A 22,334-nucleotide genomic window follows, 5' to 3' on the forward strand; every position below is an offset into this window, starting at 1 on the left:
CCTGAGAGACTTTTTCGTTTTGCGTTTTTTAGTTTGTTGCTAACAAGAGGAATGTCTGCACCTCGTTTATTGACCATGCCGTGGTTTTGCGCACAGCCATTTCTTTTTACAATTCGAAATTCGCACGAACAAATGATTCTGCTATCTCTGTAGCTAACTATAAAACTAGCGGGTTGATGTCCCGTAACGCTGGTAGCGACGATTCTCCCTGACCAATCAGTGATCTGCAGGGTTTTGACATCACATTTAGTATCGGCTCGGCTCGCTTGGAACCTTGACCAAGGTGGAACTAAAAAAAGTACCAGGTACCAGTTATTATCCACAGTGGAAAATGCCCAAAAAGCGAGCAGAGTCGAGTCGAGCTGTACCGTGCAGTGGAAAAGCCCCATAAGTGAGATCATTTAGTTAGCTAATCACACTGTTCCTGTTATTCTGTTCCGTTCTTCATTTACCCAAATCTCAAATCTACTTTCACAAGATTTTTCTTGATCTTTCATCTGGAGACAATGCATCCAATTAAGATCAGCAAATGACACAAATAAACAGACAGTTCTAACTGGTACATTGTTACCGAAACATCTAAAACACTGTGTCAAGATCTGACTTGTAACAATCACTGTATTTTGAAAGCAGGGACGTGATTTGTTGGTTATCCACCAACTGTGGAGGGACATTGCTTATCAACTGGACAGAGGTACTTGAGCAATTATGGCTCTGTTATCTTTGCACACTTTCAGGACATTGTATCAATGTGGATACTTGTATTGGTTCTGGATCGAGCGAGTGTGAGAGTATGTGTGAGACCTTATAGTCCAAAAGTCCCATTTCTTTTGATGTCACAGACTGTGCTCTATTGTGCCAAAACAACTTTAGCAGCCAGTAAGCTTTTGAGTTGAGCAGGATTGGAGGTTCTGAAGTGTTTCCTGGAACCAGAGCAGATTTTAATTGAGTATGTCTACCCCCTATGGGGACCAAAATTTGAGACAGCAGTACTATAGTATTGTGGCATGGGGGGTGTGGTCGTGTGTCGGTCTGCGGGCGAGAGAGAGAGCGGTAAGGCTTGTCACCTGGGTTTTAATTACCTCTAACACCTGTGTCTTGTTATAGTGATACGGAGAGAGACATTTAAGGAACACCAAATGTCAAGAGGGGGAGAGAGTGAATGCATGAAACACGACAGCCAGAGAGTGGAGACCTGTGCCCTGTTGTGTACAATTATAACGACGGTTACCGTTGTATCTGTGTTGAAGTACGGAAATTAAAGATACTAACCTTGAACCTGCCTCATTGTCTCCTGACTCCTCCATCGCCCCAACCAAACCAGTTTACAGTGGTGCCGAGAACCCGGGTTTGGAGGAGAGCGCCGCTATGGAGCCTTCACCACTGGCCGAAGTCATCAACGCCCTCACCAGCATCCAGCAGACACAACACCATGCCCTCTTGGAGGTTCGCCAGGAGCAAGAGCAACCCTTCCAAGTCTTGCTCCAGGCACAAGCCGAAGACCGGCAAGCGCTGCGGAGCCTGATCACCGGAGAGGGGGCTGGTGCTGCGTCCTCCTCGGTGCCCACCCCACCGCTTGCCCTCGCGAAAATGGGGCCAAGCGATGATCCGAAGGCCTTCCTCGACCTGTTTGAAAAAACGGCGGAGGTATGGAGGTGGCCTCCCGAGCAGTGGGCGGTCCGCCTACTGCCCCTACTTTCCGGGGAGGCGCAGCTGGCAGCACAACAACTTCCCGCCGCCAGCCTCCTGGACTATAGCCACCTGAAAAAAGCCATCCAGCAACGGGTCGGTCGCACCCCGGAGCAGAATCGACAGTTGTTCCGCTCGTTAAGCTTCGGGAAGGACGGCCGCCCGTTTGCGTTTGCGCAACAGCTCCGTGACGCCTGCCGGAAATGGCTGCTGGTGGGGGGAACCCGCGACGTCGTGGAAGTGGTCGACATGGTCGTACTGGAGCAGTTCGTCTCCCAGCTTCCCCGAGGCATGTCGGAGTGGGTCCAGTGCCACCGCCCGGCGTCGTTGGATGGAGCCGTCCAGCTGGCAGAGGACTACATGGCGGCGTTTCCAGGAGACGGCGAGGCAGTATCACCTCCCTCTCTCTCCCTCTCTCCACCCCCTGTGCATACTGTTCCCTCCCCTTCTCCCCGCTCCCCTCACTCCCGCCCAGTTCCGGCTCCTCGTAGGTGGGGAGGCCCACCTAGACCCCGACCCCGGTCCAGAGGACCCTTTCCCTTTTCTGCCCCTTCAAACCCCTCTGTCTCTCTCCGTTATTCTACCCAGGTTGGCGAGCCCGCCCCCACGAGTGCGGAAGGAAGACCTGGGCCGGTCTGTTGGAGCTGCGGGGAAGCCGGACATAGCCAGGAGCGGTGTCCAGTGATGGAGGTGGGGACACTGGTTCGAATCCCGACGCTCCACAGGCCGCCCCGATCGGGCAGGAATGTATCGCATACCGGTAAGGGTGAAGGGGGATACACATCAAGCTTTGGTGGATACAGGTTGCTCTCAAACCTCGATCCACCAACGCTTGGTGCAAGGCGGGGCATTGGATAGAGATAAATTGGTGAGGGTGAGGTGTGTGCATGGTGACATTCACAAATATCCAGTGGTTACCATTGAGATACGATTCAGGGGGAAAAGGCATAGAGTCGAGGCTGCGGTTAATTCCCGCCTCACCCATCCACTAATCTTGGGAACCAATTGGCCCGGCTTTGAAAATTTACTGAGGGTAATGTGTGTGGATGGGTCCTGCCGAGTGGTGGCGCGAGGTGTGGCGTGTGATACTATGGCTGGGGAGGCACTGCCGGGTCCGTCAAGGTCGGCTCCGCGTCAAGATGACGCAGACAGGGGTGTTTCCGCCCTCAGGGGCTTTCCTGTGGGGGATTTTCCTCTGGAGCAGTCGCGTGACGAGTCCCTTAGGCACGCCTTCGACCAAGTGAAAGTAATTGATGGTCAACAGCTCCAGCCTGGTGTTGCGCTCACATACCCGTACTTTGATATTATCAAAGAGCGGTTGTATCGAGTGACGCAGGACACTCAAACCAAAGAAGCTACAACACAGCTATTAGTACCGAAGAGCCGTCGGGAAACACTCTTCCAGGTGGCTCACTATAATCCAATGGCCGGCCACTTAGGTCATGATAAGTCTTTGAACCGTATAATGGCCCGTTTCTTTTGGCCGGGCATTCACGCGGACGTTCGCAGGTGGTGTGCGGCGTGCCGGGAATGTCAGTTGGTGAACCTACCGGCCACCCCAAAAGCGCCATTGCGCCCGTTACCGTTAATGGAGATCCCCTTCGACAGAATTGGAATGGATCTCGTGGGGCCATTAGAAAAGACTGCACGCGGGCATCGCTTTATGTTAGTTCTGGTGGACTATGCAACGCAATATCCGGAAGCAGTGCCTCTACGCAACATCTCAGCACGCAGTGTTGCGGAGGCACTCTTCAGAATTATCTCCTGAGTGGGGATTCCAAAGGAAGTCCTCACAGATCAAGGCACGACATTCATGTCAAGTACACTTCGCGAACTATATGAATTGTTAGGCATTAAGTCGATTCGTATCAGCGTCTACCACCCGCAGACCGATGGACTGGTGGAACGATTTAATAAGACCTTGAAAAACATGATTCGTAAGTTCGTACACGAAGATGCTAAAAACTGGGATAAATGGCTCGAACCCCTGCTGTTTGCAGTATGAGAGGTCCCCCAAGCCTCCACCGGCTTTTCTCCGTTTGAACTACTGTATGGGCGCCGGCCACGGGGCGTGCTTGATGTCGTACGGGAAGCTTGGGAGGAGGGACCTTCGGCTAGCAAAAACCAAATTCAATACATTCTTGACCTTCGAGCAAAACTCCACACTTTGGGACGGGTAACACAGGAGAATTTGCTCCAAGCGCAAGAACGCCAACGCCGACTGTACGACAGGGGCACTCGGCTAAGGGAATTTTCACAGGGAGATAAAGTACTTGTGTTACTGCCCACCTCGAGCTCCAAATTACTCGCCAAGTGGCAAGGACCCTTTGAGGTCACACGACGAGTTGGAGATCTCGATTATGAGGTTAAGCGAACGGATAGGAGAGGGGCACGTCAAACGTACCACCTCAACCTCCTCAAATCATGGAGGGAGGCAGTACCGGTAGCCTTGGCGACGGCAGTTCCGGAGAAGGCGGAGCTCGGACCGGAGATATCGCTCAAAGCAAATTCATTTACCCCCGTCCCTTGCGGAGACCACCTCTCGCTGTCGCAGCTGACGGATGTTGCGAGGCTGCAAGCGGAGTTCGCAGACGTATTTTCTCTCCTGCCCGGTCGCACGAACCTCATAGAACACCATATCGAGACCACCCCGGGCGTGGTGGTTCGTAGCCGGCCCTATCGCCTCCCGGAACACAAGAAAAGGGTCGTTAGGGAGAAATTAGAGGCAATGCTCGGAATGGGGGTGATACAAGAGTCGCACAGTGATTGGGCCAGTCCGGTAGTCCTGGTACCGAAGAGCGATGGCTCGGTCCGCTTCTGTGTTGACTATCGGAAAGTGAACACGGTGTCCAAATTTGACGCATATCCAATGCCGCGTATTGACGAGTTACTCGATCGGTTGGGCGCGGCTCAATTTTACTCGACGCTGGACTTAACGAAGGGGTATTGGCAGATCCCTTTAACTCCAATGTCCCGAGAAAAAAACGCTTTTTCAACACCGTTCGGATTACACCAATTTGTAACACTTCCGTTCGGCTTGTTTGGAGCCCCGGCCACGTTTCAGCGCCTTATGGATAAGATCCTCAGACCACACACGGCATATGCCGCCGCATATCTAGATGACATTATAATTTACAGTAATGACTGGCGGCGGCATATGCAACATCTGAGGGCGGTCCTGAGAGCGCTGAGCCCGAAGAAGTGTGCAATTGGACGGGTGGAAGTTCGGTATCTGGGGTTCCACTTGGGTCACGGGCAGGTGCGTCCACAGGTTGACAAAACCGCAGCGATCGCAGCCTGCCCAGCACCCAAGACCAAAAAGGGGGTAAGGCAGTTTTTGGGGCTGGCGGGCTACTACCGAAGGTTTGTGCCTAGTTATTCTGATGTCACCAGCCCGCTGACTGACCTTACTAAAAAGGGGGCTCCCGATCCGGTCCAGTGGACAGAGTCGTGCCAACAGGCCTTCCTTAAGGTAAAATCTGCACTGTGTGGGGGGCCGCTTTTACATGCACCTGATTTCTCTCTCCCCTTTATTTTGCAGACTGATGCATCTGACAGGGGGCTGGGCGCAGTGCTCTCGCAGGTGGTCGGAGGGGAGGAGCGGCCGGTGCTGTTTATTAGTCGCAAGCTCTCCTTCAGGGAGACGAAATATAGCACCATCGAGAAGGAGTGCCTTGCGATTAAGTGGGCGGTTTTGACGCTCCGCTACTACCTGCTGGGGCGGGCCTTCGCCCTCTGTTCCGATCACGCCCCTCTGCAGTGGCTCCACCGCATGAAGGATACCAACGCGCGGATCACCCGTTGGTATCTGGCTCTCCAGCCCTTTAAGTTCAAGGTGGTCCACAGGCCGGGGGCGCAGATGGTTGTGGCCGACTTTCTCTCCAGAAATGGGGGGGAGTAGGCAGGCCGGATGTTGCCCCGGCCTGAGTCAGCGGTGGGGGCATGTGGCATGGGGGGCGTGGTCGTGTGTCGGTCTGCGGGCGAGAGAGAGAGCGGTAAGGCTTGTCACCTGGGTTTTAATTACCTCTAACACCTGTGTCTTGTTATAGTGATACGGAGAGAGACATTTAAGGAACGCCAAATGTCGAGAGGGGGAGAGAGTGAATGCATGAAACACGACAGCCAGAGAGTGGAGACCTGTGCCCTGTTGTGTACAATTATAACGACGGTTACCGTTGTATCTGTGTCGAAGTACGGAAATTAAAGATACTAACCTTGAACCTGCCTCATTGTCTCCTGACTCCTCCATCGCCCCAACCAAACCAGTTTACAAGTATGAGTAATACTATTGTGATATCACTGTGCAATTATTGGAGATCTGAAGCTTTTCTAATGGACTTTGTAACAAATCAGAGGAAACAAGACATTTTTAACACATTTTAAGAGATACTAAAAAGGGATGTTCCGGATTCAGTAATAGCTAAGCTCTATGGGCAGCATCTTTTGTTAGTGATTACCAAAATGGAGTTTTGTCAACAGTCCCCAATGTCTTTCCACATAGATTTCCATTGTAAGAAGATTTTTTGTGTTTACAAACTGCGATGAAACTATTTTTAATGGTAATTTTGCATTATTTGTCAATAATGCTTAATTTGTTTAGCCCATAGACTTCCTATATGATCATTATGTTTAGCAATGTGTAACAAAGCAAGTTTAAAGGGATAGTTCACAAATTTCCATTTTCTCACCCTCATGCCACCCCTGATGCGTATTACTTTTTCTTCAGCAGAACACAAATGAAGATTTTTAGAAGAATATCTCAACTCTGTAGGTCCATACAATGCAAGTGAATGGTGATCAGACCTTTGAGGCTCCAAAAATAACATAAAGGAAACAAAAGGAATCCATAAGACTACAGTGGATAAATCAATGTCTTCAGAAGCAGAAGTGCTTTTTTTTTTACTCCTAATCTCCACTTAAACTTTCACTTAAACTAATCAGGCACCAAATGTGACTTTCAGATGTAAAAGTGAAATTGAAAAAGGAGATAAGGACATAAAAATGTATCCACACTTATTATTTGTCATCCACACCTATTATATCGCTTCTGAAGACATGGATTTAAACACTGGAGTCATATGGATTACTTCTATGTTTCCTTTATGTGATTTTTGGAGCTACAAATTTCTGACCACCATTCATTTACATTGTATTGACCTACAGAGCTGAAATATTCTTCTAAAAAACTTTGCTTTTAAGGTCTTTGTTTTGAAATTGCATTTAAAGCCATGTGATTTTGTCATGGTACTCAGAATTCACACTTTCAGTGTGGACATACGTACATGTATATATGTGTGTGTATATATATATATATATATATATACAGTATATATATATATATATATATATATATATATATATATATATATATATATATATATATATATATAACCAATGCAAGTTAATCTACGCCAGTTTGGTGAAGTAATGCATTCCAAGGTTTTCTATGGTAAAATCATTCCCCCACCCACAACTGAAAATGTAGTCTTGTATTGTGTAAATTACACGTACTACCCTATAACTGTCACAGCAGAACAAACTCGACTCCCCTGGACTGATGGAAGACTTATTTCTCTGCTGCCCATATCTGTCAGGATTGAATTAGTGTTCTGAATGCTGCATCAGCACGGCTTCACCATAAGACCTCTGTTCAAAGCTCAGATGTGGTGTAGAGGGCTGATTGATCTAACGGTGTTGTATTACCCAGATAGCAGAGAAGTTTGAAGTCTAGAGAGGATTATGCAGCAAACTAAATGCAAGGATAGTGTTGAAATAGAATAGTATCACCTCAAAGGTTTATTGTAAGTAATTTACTCACCCTAAGACTAGTTTCTTTAATACAAGACATCTGATCCTCTAATCTGGTTGGACAAGCAGCGTTCCAAGAGTGCTAAAATATAGTTAAACATCACTGGGGCACTTTGCTGTTTTTATGGGACAATTTTAGTTAGCAAAGCAAAAACAGACAAAATGACTTGCCCTATTGTGTCTAAAATGTAAGCTGACCGACAATATTATATAGTGCTCTGGAATACTTGATTCTGATTGGTCAATGGCGCCATCTAGTGGTCTGATATCTCAAAGTAACAACCGCACATCCACATGTCAAACTGCTCGTCCGGGTGTAGCAAATTTGTGACCCATTTTTCCTGAATTCAGATCACTGTATGATCTCTACAATTATGCTAATAAAATAATTTTAACTCAAATCAAAGTTTCATTTGCATTTATTCATTCATTTGGCAATAGTGTTGTAATAGGCTGGATAATGAGAAGTCAGATGGTTATTATTTACAAAACGAACAACAACAGAACATGCATAATTAAATTATTTAAATGCAAATCAATATTTTATGCTTAGTAGGCATGTAATATACTGGATAATGTACAGTAAGCCAGTTGCTATTGCAAATGAAACCCCTTCAGGATGATACAAAAAAGTACTTCGCTTCACGTTGGGGTCCTGATGTCCCTGTCTAGATTTATTTGTCCATTTTTGTGGGCAAAATTGAGTGACCTTTTATTCTGCAATGCTGGCTTTGTAGATTCTTAAAGTAATTTCTACTCTGCTTAGTGACCCCATGCTGAGCAGTGGACTGCCCTTTTTTGCATATGTTTTACACTGCAGTTAGCTTGCTAATAGGTGAAATGTCAAGTATAGAAATGTATGTAATGTGTTTGGCTCTCATTTGAGATGCTAATGTTCCGTTGTCTCTTGTGTGCAGGTGTAGATCCCTCTCTGCAGCTAGAGCACAGGATACAGACATCACACGTGGCCCCTCCAGGCTCCAAACAGAACAAGTCCCGGGCAGTGAACTCAAGGGATGAATGCTTCAGATCAGGTAAGAACTGCTCTCTTGGACAAACACAATAGATTGTTTTCTAGTTCTGCATCTGCATTAGTTTTTGTATAAAAGCTATTAGTAAACCGTTAATTACTATGTAACTTGTTTTGTCATATCGTGTTAGTTTTGAAGATGTTCTTTGTCTATAGTCTCATGGTGGTGTTCTGTCTTGTCTAAAGTTTGAAGTGTTCTGTCTTTGTCTAAATCTCTGTCCCCACAGACCTGCACACAGAAGCAGTACAAGCAGCCCTGGCAAAGTATAAAGAGAGAAAGATGCCTATGCCCTCCAAGAGACGCTCTGTTCTAGTGCAGTCCTCAGTTGAAGCATGCACTCCCCCAGGTAAACACCACAGGCACAACATAGACAGAACTTTATGCTATATAAATGCCTTCTGGGTGACAGAAGTCCTCGTGATCACCCTGTCTCTGATCACTGGTTTATTTTGCAATAATGACTGACTGACTGTGCTTAATACCTGTATAACCAGGGCTTATTTCAAATTCCCCACAGCAAAGTTGAAAAATTTACATATTGTTTCTATGCCAGCCATATCACCCTGCATCTCTTTCCTGGTTGTCCACTAAAGCTAAGCAGGGTTGAGCCTGGCCAGTACCTGGATGGGAGACCTCCTGGGGAAAACCAAGGTTGCTGCTGGAAGTGGTATTAGGGAGGCCAGCAGGGGGTGCTCACCCTACAGTCTGTGTGGGTCTTAATGCCCCAGTATAGTGACGGGGACACTATACTGTAAAAAGGCACCATTTTGGATGAGATGTTAAACCGAGGTCCTGACTCTCTGTGGTCATTAAAAATCCCAGGACACTTCTCGTAAAGAGTAGGGGTGTAACCCTGGTGTCCTGGCCAAATACCCCCCATTGGCCCCTATCTACCATGGCATCGTATTAATCTCCATCCCTGATGGAGCTACATAACTCTACTCTCCTGTCCACCAATAGCTGGTGGGCGTTCTGGCGCACTATGGCTGCTGTCGCATCATCCAGGTGGATGCTGCACACTGGTGGTTGTTGAGGGGATTCCCCCTATACTATGTAAAGCACTTTGAGTGCCTAGAAAAGTGCTATATAAATGCAAGGAATAATATATAATAATAATATGCCTCTGGTTATAATATTCCTCTCATTGTCTCTATCACTATGTGTATTATATGGTTAGTCCATCATACTGAGGGTTCTCTGTATTTCTTGTTTTTTGCCCATTGCAGCACTTCATTCAGAGACAACAGTTCATTATGTGCATTTTATCAAACTTACTTTTTGATCTGTTCAGCCCTAGGAGAGGAATGCAGAGTTTTATGAAAAATGTCCATATTCTATACAACAGCTGTTGATTTTCCCCATATTTAACATTAGAGTTAAAGGGATAGTTCAACCAAAAATGAAAATTCTCTCATCATTTACTCACCCTCATGCCATCCCAGATCTGTATCTGACTTTCTTTCTTCTGCAGAACACAAATGAAGATATTTAGAAGAATATTTCCCATAAAGGGAGCATACAAGTAATCCAAATGTCTCCAGTGGTTGAATCCATGTGTTCAGAAGCGAAACGATAGGTGTGGGGGAGAAACAGATCAATATTTAAGTCATTTTTTATCATAAATTCTCCTCCCTGCCTATTAGGGGGCGATATGCAAGAAGAATGTGAATCACCAAAAACAAAAGTAGAATGAAAAAGTGAAAGTTAAGTGGAAATTGACTGAGCAGGGAGGTGAATTTATAGTAAAAAAGGGCTTAAATATTGATCGCATCTGAAGATATAGATATAGATATCGTATGGAGTACTTTTCTTTTGCCCATATGTTGATTTTGGAGCTTCAAAATTTTGCATTCTTCAAAATCTTGCATTGTATGGACCTGCAGAGCTGAAAAATTCTTCTAAAAATCTTCGCTTGTGTTCTGCTGAAGAAAGAAAGTCATGCATATCTGGGATGGCATGAGGGTGAGTAAATGATGAGATAATTTTCATTTTTAGGTGAACTAGCCCTTTAACCAATTTAACATGATCAAATCTTATTTTAAGTAAATGACACTCAAACTTTGTAGTGTTTCCAGATGTTAGATGTCCTAGATGTTGTTTCATTTCAGATCTTCATTTGTGTTCAGCCTTCCGCTGAAAATGAAAGTGTTTTATTTTGTATTTTTGTGTGAACTATCCCTGTAATAGAGTTTCAGTTAAGTATCAACTGTCAGATGTTTCTTCTAAAAGAAGAATTTTTTTTAATGCATTATTTTCTCCCTGGTTGTTTTTTGTTAACTAGTTTCAGAGTGATCATGGCCTGATATACTCTTCTGTCTTTCTGCCATCAGAATGATGAAGTCAGTGAAATGTCAACAGAATTAAGAGTTCAAGGGTGGGGTCAGATCAGCATAACGGGACCCATTCAGGATCATCCTCTTTGGGGACTGGTCATGGTCGACTAATTATTTTGTGTCCAGGTCATAGCAATGCACATACATGCGCAGTGGCAAAGCTGTCCGATTACTCTAAAGGAGATGATCCAATAACCCATTTGGTCTTGTAGAATACCCCTCTTGCCCCTTGCCCTCACCCACATACAGTACTGAGAGAGCTTCGGCTCTGGTTTTGATACTGATTTGAAGGTGTGGCCCATGTGGGCCTACACTGTATCTGCACAGTACATTCATTGGCTGGCACGTGTATGGGAAAAAAGTCTGCAGATTTTGTTGTGGTCTGCATGTGATCACCCTCTTTCCAACTTTAAAGGAACACTGTAGCTTTATAGCGGTGCAACTGATTTAGTTTTTGCTTAGGTCTGGGTCTGGTAACCCACTTTCTGTATGCAGTAGACCCTTGCCTGTTGAGTGATCTCAGAGATACTTCTTTGGTGGAGCCACTGATAGTTAAGAATAGAGGGATTTTAGAGGAATTATTAATTAGTTTAAAGGTCAGATTGCCAATTATTTTCAGTACAGTAGTTGTGCAATAGAGGGATAGTGTCTTATCTGCTCATTCAACCCCCCAACCCCATTTCTCTTATCACTTCTCTTTTCGCTCTCTCTCTCTCTCTCTCTTTCTCTCTGCATTTGTGTCAAGGTTATTGCAGGAGAGCTTGAGGACATAGAACGAAAATAGAATTGCAATATTTCTCACAATAATGAGCTTAGTTAGTTCATGAGATTCATCTGCTGGCTGCTTTCTTTTCACCCTAGAGTTCAAAATGGCATTAAATCAAAATAGACCCTTTTTATTTTCTTTATGCATGTTACTGGTCTTATTGTGAATGATTCATCCATGTTTATTTCATATATATTTTTAATTACATGTCGCCCCCTACTGGGCAGGGAGATGACTTTAACGCTAAAGAGTGAATGGCCGTTCATGAATTCATATTATATCAGTAGAGTGGTTTTGGCCGATTGCTGCGTCCGTGCGATCATGGATGTGGAGAATGTCTTCATTTATGAAATAACTTCACATTTTACAACAAATATTAAATAGTATAATTCTTGGATTAAAGCATGGGTTATAGATAATGGTAGCACTGAAAACAAGATCACAAGTTTGTAGCATTCCTTTTTTTAATTATAAGCCTATCCATTCACATTCAAATCAAGAATAATCCAGTCAAACTGAACCAGACAGGACCGAGATGAGTTTGGTGGAAGTAACACATGTCCTCAAACTTGTGTTTGTAAAGGTATGTGACTATCATATTTAAACAAATGTATTGTTACAACTAATTCAATTTAGCCATAAATCAAAGTTAAATTTAGTGCATCATAAATGCATTTTATCATAAAATTCAGTTATTCTTTTATTAACACACATTACTTTAGGCATAAAGTGTTACTTTTTATAGAGCTTGTCCTTCCACAAGATTAAATCTAAAATTCTTAAAAAGATTAGCTTCAAACTGTCCCATTCATGATTCTTTTGTTTCACATCAAACAATCTCTCCTTTGTGGGATTCAACAAGGAATTGTGGGATGAAGGCCTATATTTTTTGAGCTTAAAAAAAAATTACAATTCACATTGAAAGCCATAATGACTTTAAGAATTTAAAGTTACACACTCAAGTTTATTACATTACAAGTGTAGGTGTGATATTACGGGCGGCTATGTGGCTCAGTTGGTAGAGCGGGTCGGCCACTAATCTAAGGGTTGGTTGTTCGAATCCTGGCCCACATGACTCCACATGCCGAAGTGTCCTTGGGCAAGACGCTGAACCCCAAGTTGCTCCCAGTGGCGGGCTAGCACCTTGCATGTTGTATCTGTGTGAATGAATCACAGTGTAAAGCGCTTCGAATACCGTTAAGGTTAAAAAGGCGCTATATAAGTGCAGACCATTTAATTCCTACAAGGAAAGTTTCTGATGATATACCTTAGCTTAGATTAGCAATATAATAGGATACCATATACATTTAACTGCACATGTCTAAGTGTTCAGTATTACTGCCAGTAATGTTATGTTACCAAACTGTTTTTAACTATGTTTTGCTGGGATAAAACCAGTTAATTTGGCTATTACACATAAAGCGCTGGGGTTTTAGACCACAGTGAACGGTGTGAAATTCAGACTTTATTTGTCTATATTCGGCTTGAGCTGTCATATAGCCTACTGTACATGTAAATAATATTGCATGCCATATTCTTCAGGATTTGTGAATTCAATTGATATCCACAATTAACATTGTGACTGTTTATTTTATAATGCATATAGCTCCAAAAACTAATGAATCCTTTAGCCACCTCTCTCCACTCTATTTCTGTCACTGGAGTCTGGAAAGCCACAAAAAGACCATGAGGAGAATGATCATATATGAATGAAATATATAACTCAGACCCATTTTGTTCTTTATCTTGCACATAAGAATTGGTGCATATGTGTGAAATTATTGCATTATAATGTTATATGATATGTGCTTTTGTCTTGCTTAAACTTAAATCTAACCTTCATGTACTTGTCCTTAAGCACATGGTGCAACACCTAACACGTCTCTTGAATAATGCATGAAACAGTGCTTCTTCCCATTCTGTACTGGAAACTCAGGGAGGCAAATGATTCACCTTGTGATTACAAAAGTCAACTTTCATTTTATAACAGTATGTACTTGAAAATCACCATTTCCTACCTGTGGCCAAGAATCTAAGTGTCACAGAGAGACTCTCCCTGGCAGTGATTGCTCTTCTTAGGTGTGTGTGTCCTGTTTATGTGGGGAGAGACCAATTCCTGCAGATGGCCAAAATCCTGGACATTCATTCGGATGAGATCTCTAAACTCTCTTGTGTCGTCACTCTGTAAAACAGAGCCTATGACGAATTTAATAGAGCTAGTGTAGTGATATGATTATATTTATCAATCCATTTCTGCCTCAAGTACAGTTAGTGTTACTCTAGTAAATTTAAGGGTGGTGATGTAGAACTCTGTGCCGAATTTAGATGGTTTCCGTTTCTCGCGATTCTCGTAAAGCTGCGAGTTTAAGAGCTTTGCGCTCGCGCTGCTCTGTCCATTGAGCCGTATTCATCTACAGAGCCATACAGGTGCATTAGCCGAAGTTGTGCCTCCGCCTGTGTATTTGACGCTGCTAAACCATATATGGAGATAGAATTGTTGCATATTAACATACAAATGGAAAGAAATTTCAATTAGACAGTTGGTTCACAAATATAAAGTAAATTTACAAATAAATAAAATGAGATTTGCAAATAAACATTTTCAAATATATATTTTTTTACTTAAAACACAAATCCATCCAGCATTCATTTGTGAATCAAGTGCATTTATTTGTGGATCGCTTCTTGTGCATTTGTGGATCGCTACACGCATTTGTCGATTTTGAAACAAGTGCACCCAAATCTACAAATAGGCGGACTCCACCCATCGTCTACTCAAGCCAATCAGATAACAGCCACATTACTCTGACCAGATATGCAGATATAGAATTGAAACGGATGTAATTCAAGAACCTCCAGCATTTTCTTCCTGTCGAGCGCTCATCTAATAATATCTTCCTCTGAAGCATGTATTCCATCAGCCAGAATCAAAACTTCAGGATCAGGATGAAAATTCCCTCTGATTCACAAACATGAGAGTCACTCAGTGACAATCCAAGTAGGAAATCCAGGCTATTAAACTGTCAGGAGATTGCAGCTCGCAATGGATTTGCACGAGCACTTGTGTGCAACTTCAAAGTAAAAGCGCTTCACGTGTGCTACTAAGTAAATGTCTTATTCACTATGTACAGTATGTGCAATTGATTCAGTATTTTTGGAGAAAATGCGATTGATAACATGCATATGCCATCCATTTGCATTTAATTTGGTCATCCATTCGTTTGTAGTCGGTTTTCTTATTTGAACAAAGGCCACTGATGTTAATTTTTTTCTTTATATCAGTTTTCTATGGAAAATGTTATGCTTAATATATACTATGCGTTTATATTATGTTCTCTTGACGTTAAGTAGTAAATAAGATAAGGAAAGTGTGATAAAATGTGTTTTTATCCTGGTCATTGTTTTGAGTAGCAATAACGCCACGTTAAGCACTTTAGAATGTCATTTAAACTCCACAAACCGGAGCATAATCGAGCACTGTGTAATGTGCGTATTTATGCATAAATATAATCAGAACGTGCATACCAAATAAAATTGCTATTAGTAACTGAATCATTAGTGGTTTATCGGCATGTGCACAGTATACGCATAAAATAAACATGGCTTGTCCACGTTTGACGTGCTTTGCCACTACCTGCTGCATTACAGTTCCGAGAGAGATTCACAGATCCCCGGCCAAGCACAAGCCGAGCATCAACTTCAACATGAGATAAGCACTGGTGAAAAATGAGTATAGCCTAACGAAAGCTATATATTCAAATGAAAGTGCCACACTTTCTCATTTTTACTCATAGTCAGTGATATGAAGTCAACAATAGTTTATTGCCATTGCTGATCAAATTGCTTGCTGTGCATTTTGGCGAGACTGGCTTTGGAGATCCCATGAACTCACTGACAAACCATTAGTGATCGGTGTTGGTTCAAAGAATGAAATATGACTGCCCTCTACTGATCAAGTCTCTCCTGTACCGCTTAATGACGCGTCACACCGCGTGATATCACAGGATCTGTTTCCCTTTGACACGCATTCTCAAAGGCTGCATCTGTAGTTTGTTGGATGTGCTCCATTATGATTGCTCCCTGTGGGTGATTATTTGCATGATTAATGTGAAATGAATCTATGACCACCTGCAGACTCCTTGTCAGTCAATCTCTCTTTCTCTTGGGTCTTTTTCTCATTCTTTTTATCCCTTCTTTTCTCTATTAAATTCTTTTAGTCATTTATTGTTGTGTGTAGTGGCTGTTTAAAGATAAAAAGACAATGAACTCTGCAGAGGCAAAATCATTGATAGAAACAAACTCTTTGTTGTGGGAATTGTAGCTGAATTTTGAAGTATAGGTTTTACAGTGCTTGAAAGTCAGCAAGATTATAAAATCAGCTATTTTTATTCTTCTTGTCCATCATTTTTTGCAATTAATTCAGCCAAAAATGCTAAAAGTACAGACTCCATTTTCTGTAGTTTTGTAGATAATTTTTGTCATAAGTGTGTAATCTATTTTATTAGGGGTCAAGCCCCGAAGGGGCGAAAGACCCCTATTGTTTTTGTTAGTTTTCTTCTTCTTATTATTATTATTATTCTGCTTCTTCTTCTTCCCCTATTGAGTCTATGACAGCCCATAGAAATGCTAGCGGGAAAGTTATGAAATTTGGCACACAGATAGAGGACAGTCTGATGTGTCACCACAGCAAATTTTGTGTCTCTACCTCAAACCCTCTAGCACCACCAACTGCCCAAACTTGCATTCACATTTATGTTAATAACTTTTGAACCGTGAGTCCTAGAAACAAAATTATTTTTCCTCTGATTCCAGGGCTCAAGCCGATTCGAATGCACCCTATGATGTTTGAAAATTGAAAATTTTTGCTTATAATTTCTGAAGTTTGTCATAAAATCATCGAATTGGTCTCATTAGATTCAGTAGGGCATAACGACTCCAACAAGATGAAAAATTCCTATGTCTAATTCCTACTAACCAAATAAATAAATACATGGATATAATATATAGATTTGCATTGAAATTTAGTTTTAGAAGAAAGAAATAGTTGAACAGCTGGAATCAGCCTCCTGTTTGCATCAGAGTTCAGTTGTTTATTGTTTATTTTGTGAAAATGACTGTCTGACTCCTCAATAATCAGCTTAGTACAAGACTACTTGCCAAATAAATAAATAAATAAATGCACATGAAACATGGATTTGAGTTGAAATTATTTTATTATCTTACTTGTAAAGATTACACAGTGATCTGAGAAGCAGGAGAGACAGCTTGTTTAACCCGGATGAGCGGTCTGATATGTCTTAGTCCACAGATTTGCGGTTGTTACAGAGCAATGTCTGACTGCTAGGTGGCGCCATTGACCAATCAGAAACAAGTATTCCAGAGAGCTGTGTAATAACATCAGTTAATGTACTAAGAACTAACATGAACTAACAATGAACAATTGTATTTTTATTAACTAACATTAACAATGATCAATAAATGCTAAAAATATATATTGTTCATTGTTTGTTAATGATACCTAATGTTCAAATCAAATCAAATCACTTTATTGTCACACTACCATGTACACAAGTGCAACAGTAGGTGAAATTCTTGTGTGCAGTTCCGAGCAGTTCCGTTTTAACCAATGTTAACAAAATGCACAGTGACTATATGTTGATCCTTGTGCACAGCTGACAGAAAACAAGAAATATTAAGTAAATTAAACAGAAACAAACACCTTATCTTTAGGCTAACTGCCTAATGATCATCATTGTTTAATTTCCTATTCGAGTTAATAGACTGTGAACTCACTCGATTCTCTACACGAAATTTTAAAACATTCCAAAACACACTATAAAGACCGCTATCTGCCTTAAAAGTGATGAAATAGCACACATGGTTTTGTTTTAAGACATATTTGAGTCATTAATTGTGGTCATCTGTTATTTTGTATGGCAGAAGTAATGTATTTATAATATAAATGGAAGTCATGTGTGTTGCCATAACTGCAGAATCACACGCTTCACCTCTGACCACATGTGCATGACATCATCTGGATTTTCCACCCTAACCCTTGGCAGTTCTCAGCGAAGTGATGCTTTAGTTTGGCTTTAAAACAAATGCCTTTTTTTGTCTTTCATTGCGATCATGCAGTATTGTAGGCCTCAGTTGTATGATGCAAGCTTACACCTGATTTTTGATTAGAGTTGTTTTAACAGACAGTGGCCTCAAAAAGTATTTAGACACTTAAGCCACATGAGATGAATCTCATTGCATTAAACAACAAAATATCAAACCAAATGACATTTATTATAAAGTTAGATAACTCATTCAAATGGCTTGCTTTGTTCTGTATTGCTGTTGTTGACCTCACAGACACCTCCTCCGCATCAGAAGATGAGGGCTCGCTACGCCGGCAGGGACGGATCGGCTCCTCATCTCCTTACCAGGCGCACCCTAGCATAGAGCACTGGTTTAACAGAGTCATCCAGGGCTCGTCCACATCATCATCTGCATCCTCCACCTCTTCCCACCCCGGAGGGAGACCCCACCACGCCACAAACACCACCTCCGCCTCAGCTGCTACAGTACTGGCTGACCTCATGGCTCAAACCCAGCTAGGTAACCACAACTTCACCTAACCCCTTTCTAGATCTGCAGAATGGACCTTCTTCAGGGATGTGATCCTTCCGGATTAATTCGTAATAAAAAATTTTCCAAACTAAAAATATGACCCGCATGAATTGTATAAATCTGTAAAAAAAAAAAGTGTGTTGGGGGGTGAGGGTTAATATTAATATTTTAACAATGTCCTGTCCGGTGCATTCTCGATAAGCATTTTTCACCCAAACAAGTGTCATTCAACCTTCCCTCGGAAGTTGGAACAACTTCACTCACAAACTTCACAGCTGCTTTTGCATCACGCACACTCTTTGTTAAGAATGTACGAGATGCAAGCTCCTGATTTTCGCTGTCAGGACTTTCAAGTAAGAGAGTGGGGTCTTTGCTGTCCCCCACTTTGCTGGAGACATTTTCCTGCTTTTTTGTGCTTAGCCGATCACGTGCCTGCTTCTTATAGGCCTCACGCTTCCTGTTGTCAGATGTTGCCTAATGTTAGTTTCTTTCCATGTTTACATGCGGGATAGTCCTGAGTGATTTGATCAATTTGGATCAATACAGTTAAACATCATATTATGCAACTATGCATTACTTTACGGAGAGTTTACGGCCTACTAGTTAAGTCTTGCCTTAAGAACAGGTGGTGCAACCAAATTAAGCACCGACTTAGTTACAAACTAACTAGTAGTTACTAAGCCCTTAGTGTGAACTTTACATTTCAAATTAAGTGAGACCTTGCACACAGCTGGCGCAACCCTACCCGGGAGCTAATCTGTGTAGATAAAGCTAGCACTGGCCTTGTTAGTTTCACAGGCAAACAAAAGATCTAAGCAGGCTCCAGTACTGTTGTGCAGAAAACTTTCTTTTAAAGGTGCACGCAGTCATTTTTTTCCCCATTAAAAAAAGTTTTACTCCTAAAGAAATTATTTGTAATTTTGAAACATATGTATAAAATCATGAGCACTCACATGAGATGAGGACTATAGTTATATCAGTACCCTTTATAAAAGCTGTTTTATTCTACATGGGGTAGGGGCACCCTCACGTTGGCAGCCATTTTGAATCACATGACCAGCTGAATACTACTACTGGATACTTAATCTCAGTATCCGTCTTGTTATTGGACACTTTCACTCTTGAATGAAATTAATCAAGGCTGATTGTGAATAGTGAATTTCTACAATGGCATCTGTTACTGAAAACTGCACCTTTAAAGGAATAATTCACTAAAAAAATGACAATTCTGTCATCATTTACTCATCCGTAGGTCATTCACATGGATGTTAATTTACACCGCCAAGCTGCAAAAAGCACAAAAAAGTGTTGCATGGACATGAGGGTGAATATGCGATGATAAAAGTTTTCATAACTTGGGATTCATGCAACTCTGCTTTAATTTCTGTGTACTGAGTTATACGATATTTGTATTCCCCTCTTTTCTGCACTCTTTCATCCTCTTTCTCTCTTACTTTCTTTCTGTCCTTGAAGGCCACTGTCAGTATCCTAGATACTGACTGTAAATAACCGCAGATTTCACACAGTATCACAGGCGCTCTGTGTGTGTCCACTGTTATAAAAATGCCTGTTAGAGTAACCCTGGAGTAAGAGTGAAGATTACATGTAAAACATTCTTTTGTTGATTAATAGCATGGAAATTTGCTTATATATAATCTAATAAAGCTCTTCTGTTTGGCCTTTGGAATAAGAAGTAATAATAAACATCCCATGGAATTAGTAAAAGAGATGATAGGGAGGTCTTAAGTGTCCTAACCATGTGCAACGCGACAAGTTTCCAGTGTCAAGTCCACACTGAAAGTGGAATACAGCATAAAGCGACAAAATCTCAGCCAATCAGAGCATATTTGATGTTAAATATTAATGTGGGGTAAAGTTTTGGACCAATGAGATTTCACTATAGGCATGGCTACCCAGTGTGATGTAACAGAAATTGTAACCATGGTTGCATCCCAATTTTGGGGGGAAACACCAGTATTGCGACATATTACCACCGCAGAAAATCGCATCTTAATACCACCTTGATATGTGGTTACTTCACAATTCTGTCACAATCACTTCTTTTTGCAAGGAGTTGTGGGCAATATTAGACAAAAAACGCATCGAAAATCTGAAGGAAATAATATATTGTCATGACATTTAATCTAATTGTATAGTAATAGTATCATCACCATTTGTTATGGATAGTATGTGAATTGGGTGAAAATTGTTTTTGTTGCTTGCCACTTAATGTGGTGGGTTTTACCATTTTAACATTGTAATTGCTGTGCAGTCCACTCACTCTCATCACACCACTCCACACAAACCCCCCACAGTTTCTTCAAGTATTATTTCATATCATCATTTATCATGAGTTTAATCCCAAATCGATCCATCTGACTTTTCTGTATTTTGATCTCCACTCACGTTTCACATTTGGCACCTCATGACAGACAACCACAGCACCCCCCCGGATGTGACAGTTCTGTCAGAGCGCTCGGTGCATGCGGAGCATCCACAGGTGGCATCAGTGCGAGGGCTTCCACGTGGATACACACACACCAGCGTCATGGAGACTGCTGACGGTGAGTCCCCTAAAGCTACAGCCTGCTGTCGCCATGACAACAGTACATGACACTTGTAAGAAAGAGAGAACATCAAGTCCACAGAAGTCTCAGCACTGTATGCCAGAGATTCAAACTGATTGATTTGTGTATTCAGAAACTTTTTTCACATTGCTCACAGTGTTTCGAGCTCTGTTCTAAAAGCTTTTAAGCTGCCTCGCTGACTACAGCCTTCATAGGTAGCTTCCTCCTTAGGACGCTCCCTAATTGAATGGAGCCTCATTAGTGAATTATTTGGAGTCAGGGCCAGATCTAGGGGGGTAGCCATATTGTCCCTAGGTGAAGCACTTGGCGTCATAGCGTTAACAATAACCCTAACGCGAGGGAGCTCGAGAAACTCTTGAGCAACACCTCATGTAAAGCACTTGAAAGATTTACATGGGGTGTTGCTCACAGTTGATTTCAAGAGTTTTGAGTTAGCATGTTGCTAAGCTTAAGACATGATAGATTTAGGGCTGTCAATTTAACACTTTAATATAGTGCGATTAATGATGTGAAAAATAACACTTTAAAAAAGATGCTATTGTTTACGCCCTGATTTGTACAAAAGTTATGTAATAAGGATTGTTTCTAGCATCTGACCATTTCAAGGTTGATGTACCACCTTGATGTGGCAGTAAGGGGAAGTCAGCGCTTCAGCTGTTCAAGCAACACACCTCGACAAACAGCCTTCCACAGATTCAATTTTAACCTCGAAGACAGCTGGACCAAGCTCAACAGAAGGCACGGATCTCGAGATGTTTTTTTCAACAATTCAAACTACATATAACTTGTAAAAACAGAGTAAAACAGTAAAACAGAGCGCTCATAACTAGAGATGCTGAAAACTAGTGAAATGTGACACAACCAAAATGAGACATTCCAAAATGTCTGACGCATTAGGGCATTGACCAACAATTCAAAATAGAGCAGAGAGAAGTTGGCCAATTATAAGGTTATGTTCAGTGACATGGAAATAAAATAATATTTTGACTTAATTGCCACTTTTGTATTGTAGAAATGCGTATCTGCTGCCACAATATATATAGTATGTAAATGGTATAATTTATTTGAGTTACCTGAATTATATTATTTATTATATTTTATATTTATAATTATTCAAATTACATTATCTTTACTTGGGGGCCTTTCTCAGTAAATATTAATAAATGCAATTAATCACGATTAATTCGATTAATTAATCAGTACATCATGTTATTAATTTGAATACAATTTTACTAGATTGACAGCCCTAACAAAAGTACATGACACACCATTTCCATGGATACGAGTTTGTTATTTGCATTATGTAATTGCTTTTCCACAAAGGATGTTGGCTTAGAATTTGGTTGAAACGTTCAAACTAATAAGTTTTCAGTTGAAAACCTTCAGTTTCTAAATGTCATCATTTTCCAAAGCATGCACTACAAGAGAATATTTTCTCAGTTGTTGGTGGTGGAAAATGCCATTTAAGTGTGGATGAGAGGCATAAACTTAGTCAGCAAAATCA

At 41.8% G+C, this 22,334-nt stretch overlaps 1 protein-coding gene across 1 annotated transcript in view; it reads left to right on the forward strand.

The window, feature by feature from the left end:
- The window catches only part of dip2a (disco-interacting protein 2 homolog A), a 152,038-nt gene that overhangs the window by 96,147 nt on the left and 33,557 nt on the right, over positions 1 to 22,334 (forward strand). Inside the window, exons 3-6 of the mRNA XM_052149031.1 lie at positions 8,415 to 8,531; positions 8,755 to 8,874; positions 17,985 to 18,230; positions 20,675 to 20,806. Coding sequence (XP_052004991.1) covers positions 8,415 to 8,531; positions 8,755 to 8,874; positions 17,985 to 18,230; positions 20,675 to 20,806 — 615 coding nt within the window. The remainder of the gene's footprint in view (positions 1 to 8,414; positions 8,532 to 8,754; positions 8,875 to 17,984; positions 18,231 to 20,674; positions 20,807 to 22,334) is intronic.

This window comes from Xyrauchen texanus, chromosome 18, assembly GCF_025860055.1.
Source record: "Xyrauchen texanus isolate HMW12.3.18 chromosome 18, RBS_HiC_50CHRs, whole genome shotgun sequence".
Taxonomy (NCBI): Eukaryota; Metazoa; Chordata; class Actinopteri; order Cypriniformes; family Catostomidae; genus Xyrauchen; species Xyrauchen texanus.